The sequence below is a fragment of the Toxotes jaculatrix genome, chromosome 7 (genome assembly GCF_017976425.1).
Source record: "Toxotes jaculatrix isolate fToxJac2 chromosome 7, fToxJac2.pri, whole genome shotgun sequence".
Taxonomy (NCBI): domain Eukaryota; kingdom Metazoa; phylum Chordata; class Actinopteri; family Toxotidae; genus Toxotes; species Toxotes jaculatrix.
In genome coordinates this window covers 445,001-456,449 of record NC_054400.1, presented here as the reverse complement: position 1 = coordinate 456,449, position 11,449 = coordinate 445,001, and the positions used below count along the sequence as shown (strand labels likewise).

Sequence of the window (11,449 nt, the reverse complement as noted above, 5' to 3'; positions counted from 1 at the left end):
GAGACGGATCTTTAGACCAGGACTCCGTCTTCGTCTGAAGCCGCTCACATGTAAACTCTCACCGCGGGTGGATGAATGTGCCGGTGTCTCCTTCACAGAGAACATTAATCCAGGTCTCAGACCCGGACCCGGACCCGGACTCGGTACGTGGTTTAAGTTCAGACGCTTTTTCCCGCTGCTGTTTGTTTGTGTTCTCGAGCCTCCAAATGTGATGCGTTCACGGTCCACAGGAAAAAAAAAACCTCTCCTGTGAGACCCTCGGGCCTTCCTCCTCCTCCTCCTCCTCCTCCTGATGGATGAGACAGTCAGACCTCTGAGGATTCCTCCTCAGATTTCACTCTACGCCCACAAACACAGCATCTTCCACCTACTGCAGGTAAAAGACCTTTGACCTGCTTAAACCAGGTAAACACTGTGAGACAGACAGAAGGACACACAGGCAGACACACAGACAGACAGAAGGACGCTCAGGCAGAGACACAGACAGAGTGAACTCATTTGAACTGTGTTTAAAACACATGAACAGTTTGTACGTGAGAATCATCAGGTCATCACAGTGTGTGTGTGTGTGTGTGTGTGTGTGTGTCTGTGTGTCTGTGTGTCTGTGTGTGTGTGTGTTTCAGGACATGCTGTCCAGTCTGGTGATTGATCAGCCTGATGATCCCGTCTCATTCCTGATCAGTCAGCTTCAGAGGAGCAGCGTGGACAGTGAGTCCTCCCTGTTACTGCCACTAGATGGAGCTGTGACTCCACAGATCAGACAGAGAGTCAGACCCTCAGAGTCGATCTGGTTTCATCTCTCTCTCTCTCTCTCTCTCTCTCTCCCTCTCTCTCTCTCTGTCTCTGTCTGTCTCTCTCCCTCTCTCTGTCTTCCTGTCTCTGTCAGTTCCCAGGATCCTCCTGCTCGGTCCTCCAGGTGCAGGTAAAGGGTCTGTGGTGAGTCTCTGAAGCTCTGAAGTTTAATCACAAAACCAGACTTCATTCAGAAAAGTCGATGTTTACTGTGTGATACTGAAACAACGTGTGACGCGTCACGTGTTCCAGACGTGTCGATGGCAGTCATGTGATGATCCTCAGGTGTGAGCAGGTGAACAGGGACACGTTTCACACACAGTCACGTCATCACTCCTTCTTCTTCTGTGGTTGTTGTTGTCGTCCTTCAGGCCAAGAAGCTGAGTGCTGAACTGAGAGCTGTTCATGTGACCACCGACAGTTTACTGCAGGACCAATCAGAGCTGAGCGTACAGGCACGCCCCCCCCCCCCCCCCACACACACACACTATTCATACATTTCAATCGTGATGTGACTGTTTCTGATGCTGTGTGTGTGTGTGTGTGTGTGTGTGTGTGTGTGTGTGTGTGTGTGTGCGTGTGCGAGCGTGTGTGTGTGAGGTCTCAGTGCTAAGGGGGGAGTTGTAGGTTTCCTCAGCTGCCGCTGGGGGCTGGCTCCAAAAGTGAGCAATTCTCCATTGACCCCCATGTTAAAATAGCCAACTTTACAGCCTGGTACATTTTTTGTTTTTGGTCTCTATTGATAGTTTACATAGATTAGGGCGTGGTTACCTTGAGTGACAGCCCCATAGACGCTCACCGGCAGTTAGTTCTTTGCTAAAGCATCGGCTGGGCTAGGCGGCTACATCCAGAGGCCTCCAGCTACCTCCAGCGGTTGACGGGGGCTGCAGTGTCCGTGTTTGTTTGCCAATGTTCGGATAGGTTTCTGTGACAGTATGGCTTGTTGTAGTGTAGACTGTACTAACCGACCGTCGAAGGAGTCTGTGTTGCAGTTATTTCTGTAAGTAAATTTCTCACTATTTTACCTGGATGTTTCCCACTCAGGCACACACAGACAAACAAACATACACACAGACAGAAAGACACACACATACAGACACACACACACAGACACTCACTCATATAGATACACACTCAGATATACTTATACAAGAATGCATTGGTATGAATACTAGCAGTGCAATGCACCACTCTCGCGATTTCCCAAAGGGAAATTGTCTAGTGTGAATACTAGGCTACAATTTTATTTGGTCTCATTTTTCTGTTTAAAAAGTCTGACATTGCATGGACAGAACAGCTCCGTCAGTCAGCGGCTGCTGTTGTTTGTGTGCTGCTGTAACTGTAAATGGATAGTGGATGGAGGCAGCGGTGAAAGCCGGTAAATATTAAATATTAAACATTTTATTATTATTATTATATTTTTTTATTGTTCTCATTAATACTAATGACAATAATAATAATAATGTTTTTAACGTTTTAATATATTTTATTAATATGAAATAATAATGATTTTCACAGTTAAATAATAGGCTAGAAATAAATTACCTCCCACAACTCCACCAAACCCTGCAGCTCCACCTAAAACCTCTCTGTCTGAAACAGTCATGTTTAAAACACAGCAGCAACATTATGATCTCTGTTGTATGTTCTGTGTCGCGGTTACACGGGGTCGAGCTAGTCGGGTCGGACTCGGGGACTGTCGTGTGGCGGATGTAGCTGCGTGTAGCTGCCTCTTAGCTTGTTAGCCTAGCTGATTAGCTGATTAGCCTTAGGCTAGCTCGGTTGCTCCGAGCTAAGTGGCCGGGTTCTCGGCCGGCTGACCCGTAGAGTAACCGCCTCTTCGCCAAATATGGAAAGTACACTCCCACTAAAATCCAAGATGGCGCAGCTCCAATGCCCATGGTTTGGTCACAAAACCGACTCCCCGAAACCAGTGGGTGACGTCACGGGTGCTACGTCCATGTCTTATACAGTCTATGCTCAGCGCTCAGTCTGTGTCTGTGTCTCTGTGTGTCTGTGTTCAGGACCTTCCTGTGGAGCTGCTGGTCCAGCGTCTTCAGCACAGACTGAATGAGGTGGACTGCTTCAGCAGGGTGAGTGTGTCCACACAGACGCTTCAGGTGCTGAACTCTGTTGGCAGGTTTTCAGCTCTGTGAGACTCTCTCGTCCTCCTTGTGTGTCCACATGAGACTTACCACACAAGGACGATCATGTTCTCATGTCACATTATTATCATATTATATAAATGATAATAATGTTCCTGTAGAATATTATATATTAATACAACTATCAAAATATTATTATCTGTCCCTCTCTCTCTCTCTCTCTCTCTCTCTCTCTCTCTCTCTCTCTCTCTGTCTCTGTCTCTAATGTCCTGCTGTGATGCTAATTAGCGCTCTGGTCACTGCTGTGTCGTACTACGATTCCCAGCAGGCCGAGCAGTGTGTTGGCGTGTTTCCCCAGAGATCAGCTGATCAAACGGACGTGCTGCTGTCACATCACGCGTGTTGTTTTCGCACGGGCTCGTCCTCTGTGCTGCTCCTCATTAGCATCACGTCCTGTTTCCTGTCAGCGCCGATCAGGACTCTGAGAGCTGCTCTGTGATCAGACTTAAATCAGGAGGAGCTGCTGTCGCCAGCTCTCTCACAGCAACAACAACAACAACAACACAAAGTGAAGTTCACAGCTGATCTGTGTGACCTCTGCCCTCACACATTAAAGGGAGAACTCTTCCATCCAGCTGTGCATTATTCAGAGAACCTAGGGGAGGTTCTAGTGAGCCTTTGGGTGGTGTTAGTGGTTATTAAAGAAGTTCTGTAGATGGTTCTAATGTCGCTCTGAGTCGCTCCATCCCTGGATGTTGAAGAAGACTTTAGACTGCACGTCAGAGCAGAGCGTTACCATCAGACTGCCACACTCACAGGCCCACCACGGCACCGCCACGGACCCACCACGGCAACGCCACGGGCCCACCACGGCACCGCCACGGACCCACCACGGCAACGCCACGGACCCACCACGGCACCGCCACGGGCCCCGGTCAGGTCTTTACTGGTGTGTCTGATTCCCCTTTGACTCAGAGACAAGAAAACATGTCTGTCATCTGTCTGCCGCTCATCAGCTTCTATCTGGCATCACTCATAGTGTCACTGTGTGTGTGGAGTGTGTGTCGGTGGAGTGTGTGTGATCAGCAGTAAACCAGCTTTGGTTTTTCCCCCTAAACTCTACAAACAGCTGCTTCTTTGCAGCGTTTAGCTTCAGCACTTAGCATCAGTGTTTAGTGTGTAGCTCAGTGTGTGTGTGTGTGTGTGTGTGTTTAGCAGCTACTTTGATCTGCTAATGGCTGTTTTTGGCCTCAGGCTAAACTCATCACACACACACACCAGGGACTGTGTGTGATGAGTGTGTGTGTGATGTCTTCATCTTCTGTGTGTCAGTGTGAATGGAGCAGAGGAGGATGATTGACAGTTCCCATCAGGACCCCGCCTCCTCCTGTCACATTAATTAGTCCACCTGTCTCACATCCTGTCTGTCCCACACCCCTCACACCTACAGTGAGTTTCAGCTCCTGGCTCATCTGGTTAATGCTCAGGTTCACTCTCACGGCTCTCACAGTATCGTGTTTTGCTGCAGCAGATGTTTGTCAGACAAACATCTGTAAACAGCGTCCGTCCTCGACCTGCTGAGCAGCACACAGACTCAGCTTCTCTCAGGAGCCGGTGGAGACCAAACACTGAGCTAAAAGAGAGGGACACTGGACTGAGAGTCCTCAGGTGGACTCAGAGACCGCTCCAGGTGAAGGATCATGTTGATCTGTAACAGCTGGATATGGAAATAAACAGCTGTTTGAGAACATGTTGATGATGTGATTGTGTGTGTGTTCACTGAAGTGGACGAGCATCAGTTCGTGCAGAACCTTTTTTTTTTAAGGTCCCTTAAAACAAGTTTTTCCATTTAATGTTACTTTATACTTAAACAGTATTTCAGAGGGAGGTGTTAACAGCCAGTGAAGACAGATCCATACGGTACATCCAACACACACACACAGGCTGTCACACCGGTGTGTGTGTGTGTGTGTGTGTGTGTCAGTGTCGCAGCTCCTCTCATCTTTATTTAGCCTGTCAGGCAGCACTGAGGGAACGGCTGCATTAAACACAGCTTTTCTTCATGTGACTTCATGTGTCAGAGGAAACAGCAGCTCTGCCTCACACTTCTCACATTCTCTCCATAAACAATCACAGCCTTTAAAATCAAGTCAATCAGATCTAGTTCATGCTTCGGTTTCCTGGAGTCCTTCAGGAGGACACACTCTGAAGAACTGCTGAGACTCAGAACCCAAACCGATGACCCGACCCGTGTGTGTGTTACAGGGCTGGGTGTTGGATGGAATCCCTCAGACTCGTCTGCAGGCTGTGAGTCTGCAGCAGGCCGGAGTCATCCCCGAACACGTCGGTGAGAACAGGACGAGGCCATCAGCTCACACTCAGCTCACTGCAAACCCGAATTCTGTCACTGAGAAATACTGTGTGTGTGTGTGTGTGTCTGTGTGTGTCCGTGTGTCTGTGTGTGTGTCTGTCTGTCTGTCTGTGTGTGTCTGTGTGTGTCTGTGTGTGTCTGTGTGTCTGTCTGTCTGTCTGTCTGTGTCAGTGATGTTGGACGCTCCTGACGATGTGCTGTTGGAGAGGAGTCTGGGAAAACTGGTCGACCCACTGACAGGAGGTGAGTCCAGTTCAGTTCAGCTGAGTCCATGTAGGACAGGGGACACGAGGAGACTGTTGTTCAGAGTGGAACTAAACGTCAGCTCACAGATATATAGTACATATAGAATAAAAAAGATGTCATGAGGCTGATCATGTTATAGGAGTCACATGATAAATCTGTCCAATAAAATGTCTCAACACAAAGCTGACGGACACGTCTCAGTGTCCTCTCCTTCAGTTTGCTGATGACTGTCCAACGCTACAGGTGTAAGGTTGATTTTAGCAGCGTGCGATGACTGCTCATGACATCATGTCCTGTCTGCAGATGTGTACCATCAGACCTTCATCTGGCCGGTTGATGACATCATCACTCAGCGTCTGGAGAAGGGGCGGGGCCCATCAGAGAAGCAGCGATTGACTGAGCTGCAGCGCTTCCGTTGTGAGGTCACAGGTCTGAGGTCAGCCTATCAACACGCCCTGAAGATCATCAACGCTGACCAACCATACGCCGACGTCTACCAGCAAGGTTGCGTTTTACTTGATACGAACAGTTTCCTGCTTCACCTCCTCCGCCGCTCTGTGCATCACGGCCTCAGCAAACAAGCTACGTAACACACAGTAACAATGTACTGTAGTTTGATATGTTGACGTACCTCAGGGTGTAGTTTCAGACCCTCTGTAGTTTTCTGTTCAGGCGTCTCAGTGGTCAGATACGCAGACGATTCATTCACTTATATCTTCACTCCTGTTCAGTGAACTAAACTCTGAAGAACTCAGTTTAAGTGTCTCATTAACAGTATGAATGTTTTTATGTCTGTGTTGTCTCAGTGCTGGCTTTCGTCCAAACTCGTCGTCGTTCCAGAACTCCCAGAATCCTCCTGTTGGGTCCGCCGGGTTCAGGGAAGAGTCACCAGGCCAGACTGCTGTCAGAGAAATACAAGATGGTGGACGGTACACACACACACACACACACACACAGACATAACCCTAACTATAAACCAGTCATTGTTTATTAATTCAGTTTCACCCCAGTTTTGTTTTCTACTGCACTGAATCATAACAGAAGTTATCTCAATGCTCTTTCTATACAGAGCATACATTAAAAGTAAAGAGAGGACGATAGCATGATCAGTAATAGGACTAATAGCAAGATCCAGACTCTACAGCAGGGGCGTCCAACACGTAGATCAGGTAGTGCGGTCGATCACATGCCATTAAAAAAATATATAGATATTAGCCTATGATCCATCTCCCTATGGCATTTACCACTTGGCTGACGTACAGGGCAGCCAGCCTGAGATCACCACACATCCACGGTCACCTGCTAAACTCCAGCGAGCTAATAGTTAGCCTTGAAATTTATTTCTATTAAAGAGTTGGTATAAAAAGGAGTGTGGCAGCTGGACCAAGTTAGAAACCAAAAACTTACCACTTCCATGCAGAACGGGAGAGGAGTTTTTTTCACAATGTCATATTCGAAGTACTTTCAGGCTGTTCAGAAAAACTCTGACTCTGACTTCCCTCTAAGAAGCGAGCTGAGAAAGAGAAAGTTGGAGGTCGTCAGGACAGCAGTCATTTTTCTTTAATACTGCTCACGAGAGAACACACACGGGGAGAGGACGTCTTTCAAAAACTTTATTGAGAAAACCCAGCTCTCAGTGCGTTGGCCGCTCAAATGTATTTATTACCAGGTGCAGGGAGGACAATGCTTTCCCCGATACACCAACAAGCATTATGATCAGCTCAGTCAATGCTTTCAAACAAAAAATGCAACATCTGTCCTCAAAGCTGCAGCGCCATGATTCAGGGAACTTCCAAAACCTTGTGTCAGAGCTGGAGACGCAGCAGAAGGCAGTGTGGTGTGGGCAGCCCTGCTCTACAGCTCCCACAGCCTGTAGCTTAACTAGCAGACGGTTCAATCAAAGCCAGAAGCAACTATATGCTTTATCACAGAGGAAGGTTTTCAGTCTCCTCTTAAACATGGAGAGCAAGTCTGCCTCCCAGTCTGCCTCCCAGTCTGCCCCCCACTCTGCCTCCCAGTCTGCCTCCCAGTCTGCCTCCCAGGCGTTTCTCACTGACCCGACTTAAACCTGAAAAACAACAGGAAGCAGAAACACCTGAAGGTTCATAAAATAAAAGAATAAAAATAGTTAAGGTAACAAAAGAAAATAAAAACCCCTCAGTGATGTCGTGGTAAATACATCAATCGACTCTGCATGTTTGTATTATGTTAACCTCTCTCTCGCGCTCTCTCTCTCTCTCTCTCTCTCTCGTGCGCGCTCTCTCTCTCTCTCTCTCGCTCTCTCTCTCTCTCGCTCTCTCTCTCTCTCTCTCTCTCAGTGTGCTGTGGTCAGTTGTTGAGGTCTGTAGCAGCTGATGGTTCGAGTCTGGGAAAGGAGATCCAACCATACCTGGATGATGGACGAGCAGGTAACCACACACACGCACGCACACACACACTCTGACTCCCTCACGCTCTGAAGCCGTTGTCATGTGATGTTTAATAATCATCATGTGCTTCGTGTCGTGTTCCTGAAAGTTTTTAGTTTCACTTCACTTCATCTCCCGGTCGAACACTGAGGTTCTGACATGTTTATACAGACTGTGATCAGAACGTTCACACGTTGTTGGATCAACCAATCAGCTTGGCTGATGCAGATCTCCCATCACAGCCTCCTCTCCATTGGTCCACAGAACCTTTACATGTGTTTTCCTGCTGCTTTGTGGCTGCACGTTAACTGACTCAGCAGAAGCCGCTCATTACTGATTATTGATTGCTGATGAACCTGTGGGTGCAGTTCCAGACACCCTGGTGCTGCAGGTTCTAGACCAGCGTCTGAGCCAGGTGGACTGCAGTTACAGAGGCTGGATCCTGCACGGCTTCCCCTGCGACCTGCAGCAAGCCAGGAGCCTGCAGGCGTCGCAGGCCCAGCCCACCAGGTACTGCACACAGCACTGCTGCTAATACTGCTAACGCTACTAACACTGCTAACACTGCTAATGCTACTAACACTGCTAACACTGCTAATGCTACTAACACTGCTAATACTGCTAATGCTACTAACACTGCTAATACTGCTAATGCTACTAACACTCCTAATGCTACTAACACTGCTAATGCTACTAACGCTGCTAATACTGCTAACACTGCTAATGCTACTAACACTGCTAATACTGCTAATGCTACTAACACTGCTAATGCTACTAACACTGCTAACACTGCTAATGCTACTAACACTGCTAATACTGCTAACGCTACTAACACTGCTAACACTGCTAATGCTACTAACACTGCTAATACTGCTAATGCTACTAACACTCCTTATGCTACTAACACTCCTAATGCTACTAACACTGCTAATGCTACTAACGCTACTAACGCTGCTAATACTGCTAACACTGCTAACACTGCTAATGCTACTAACACTGCTAATACTGCTAATACTGCTAATGCTACTAACACTGCTAATGCTACTAATGCTACTAACACTGCTCCTGAGAGACCTCAGCCACTGAAGGCTGAGGTCACATGTTAATACACACCTGCAAAGGAAGACCCTCAGCAGCCACAGGTCTGAACCAGGTCTGTGTCAGACCAGAACTGCTGTTTTAATGCTTTATTCTAACCCCTTTGTTGCTAACTATGCTCCGTGCTAACAGTTTGGACGCTGTCTGTGTGGACACAGTTACTCAGGTGATTTCTGATGTAGCTGATGGTGACCTCTGACCTCTGAATGTCCTCCTCTCTCCTCTCAGAGTTTTCTTCCTGGAGCTGACAGATGATGTTTGTCTGGAGAGAATCACTCTGAAAGCCACTGATCCAGTCAGCGGAGAGAGGCCAGTACAACCAGTTTAACCAGTAACCTGCCGCAGCTGCATCTTTACAAACCTACAAAACTTTATTTGAAATTCAACGTTTCCAAACATCAGATGTGTGTGACTGAATTTCAGTGGTCAACATATCAACTGTTTCCATCATAAACCAGAGGTGGGAAAATAGTGGCCCAGGGGCCAAATTTGGCCTCCTGATAAAAATGTTTGGCCCCTCAATAAAGTTTTGACAGTTTCCATGAAAGCATTTGCCTTTTCATAAATATGCTGCAGGCGACACAGTAAACATAAGTAAATAAAGTTTATCTCTGAGCAGCAGCAAAAACAGAACTTCACCAGTGAATCAGCCGCGGTTTATTACCTGCTGATGTCACTTCCTGCACAGCATGTGGTGCAGGAAAACACAACCTGCTCTCAGACACCTTTGTCTGCACTGCACCTTTAATGCAGAGCTGCAGCATCATGGGAAAACAGATCATTCAGGTCTCTCCAGCACTCGAACGTCAGGTCGTTACGAAGAACATGTGACAGGATGTTGAAAGTGTCAGCGCTGAAAAACATCCTGTGTTTTCCTCCTGCAGGTTTCACGCTGTGACTCGACCCGCCCCCAGCTCTCAGGTCCACAACAGACTGAAGACCAGACCAGAGGACAGCACACACACCGTAACACTCACTCTGAACCAGTACAGGACACACACTGCTGTTCTGCAGGTACACACACTCATGGATACCTGGTCAGAACTGGAACCTGATTCTAATCTTAGTCCTGAAACCAGGTGTGCACCTTTGGTTAGAGGGTTCACACCTGGTTTTAGGGTTCAGAGTAGAATCAGGTGAGGGTGAGGGGCAAGGGAATGCATTATGACATGATGTGTGTGTGTGTGTGTGTGTGTACAGTCTGTGTATCCAGATGCTGTTCAAGTTGATGCTGATCAGGATCCTCACTCTGTATTTGAGGCTCTGGAAAGCAGATTAAACACTGACTAACAGGAGGACTCACCTGGACTCACCTGGACAGTCCAGGACTGTCCCGGACTCCTGGTTGAGGAGACAGAAAGATGAGAACACACAGTCACTCCTCTGCTTCTCATCTAAATGATGTTCTTGGTTTGTTCTCAGAATAAAACGTTTTCCGTTTGTCCTTTCGTGAATTTTAGTCTTTTATTTTCTGAAACTCTCAAACAGACTCACGATGGACGGATTTTAACAAGGGATGAAAACTGAAACATGTGTGTGTGTGTGTTAATGTGTGTGTTTGTATGTGTGTGTGATGAGGACTGTCGCCTCAGGCAAACATCGTCTTTTAAACGTGTCCATGTCTCAGAGTTCAGCTTCTTTTCACACACATGAAAAAAAACATTTTTTTTGACAGACGTCGGTTTCACAGTCGACGACGACGACGTTTTTTTAAAGTTCAACATTTTCACGATGAGACACTTTCACACTCTGATCTGCTCACCCCGTCCTGTCTGTCCCCCCATCACCCTGCAGTCCTCATCTGTAACTCCCTCCATGTTTACTGTTGCTCGTCCACGTTAAGCGTCTATGACGGGGGACAGACTGTGTCTCCACCTGTCCTGTTGTCCTGTGGAGGCCACACTCACCTGTTCTACCTCTGTGTCACATGGTGTCTGATGAGCGTGTGGTGGGGGGCGGGGCTGTGCCAAGAACAAGATCCCTCACCAGCTTCCCAGCTTCAACACAAGCAGCTGACCAGGAGGTGAGCAGGAGGTGTAGACCCTGGTCCTGTGAAAGCGTCAGGTCATTGCCACATGTGCTGGCTCCTGGACTCAGACGTGGACATGCTGAGGACCCTGTCGTAGCACGGACAGACTCCCACTCTCTCCGTGAGGCTGTGGAACACCGGAACCATCCTGCAGGTAAAGCACAGGTCCGGTGGCGGTCGGTGTTTGATGAATAGTATCTGTTCGTGGCTGAGCTGTGAGTGACGGCGGCTGATGTTCGCCTGTCACGCTGCTCGGCGGCTCCTCTGATCTAAAAGCAGGTATCACAGTTTGGGACGGCAGCGTTTACTTCGAGCCTTCATGTTAAAATATCTCCTTCACTTCAAACTCTCCCACCATCACGTTCACAGCTCGCTCAATCACGCAGACGCTCGGCTGACG

General features: G+C 47.9%; 1 protein-coding gene across 1 annotated transcript; it reads left to right on the top strand.

The window, feature by feature from the left end:
• Positions 1-243: 243 nt before the first annotated feature.
• Positions 244-10,451, top strand: ak8 (adenylate kinase 8). The gene is made up of 14 exons (XM_041042023.1): positions 244-376; positions 624-708; positions 887-936; positions 1,164-1,241; positions 2,817-2,885; positions 5,163-5,244; positions 5,440-5,511; positions 5,818-6,018; positions 6,321-6,443; positions 7,833-7,922; positions 8,291-8,432; positions 9,249-9,329; positions 9,905-10,034; positions 10,221-10,451. Exons 1-14 carry the CDS (start codon positions 293-295, stop codon positions 10,308-10,310), a joined length of 1,377 nt encoding a protein of 458 aa, XP_040897957.1. The 5' UTR covers positions 244-292; the 3' UTR covers positions 10,311-10,451.
• The last annotated feature ends 998 nt before the right edge of the window (positions 10,452-11,449 follow it).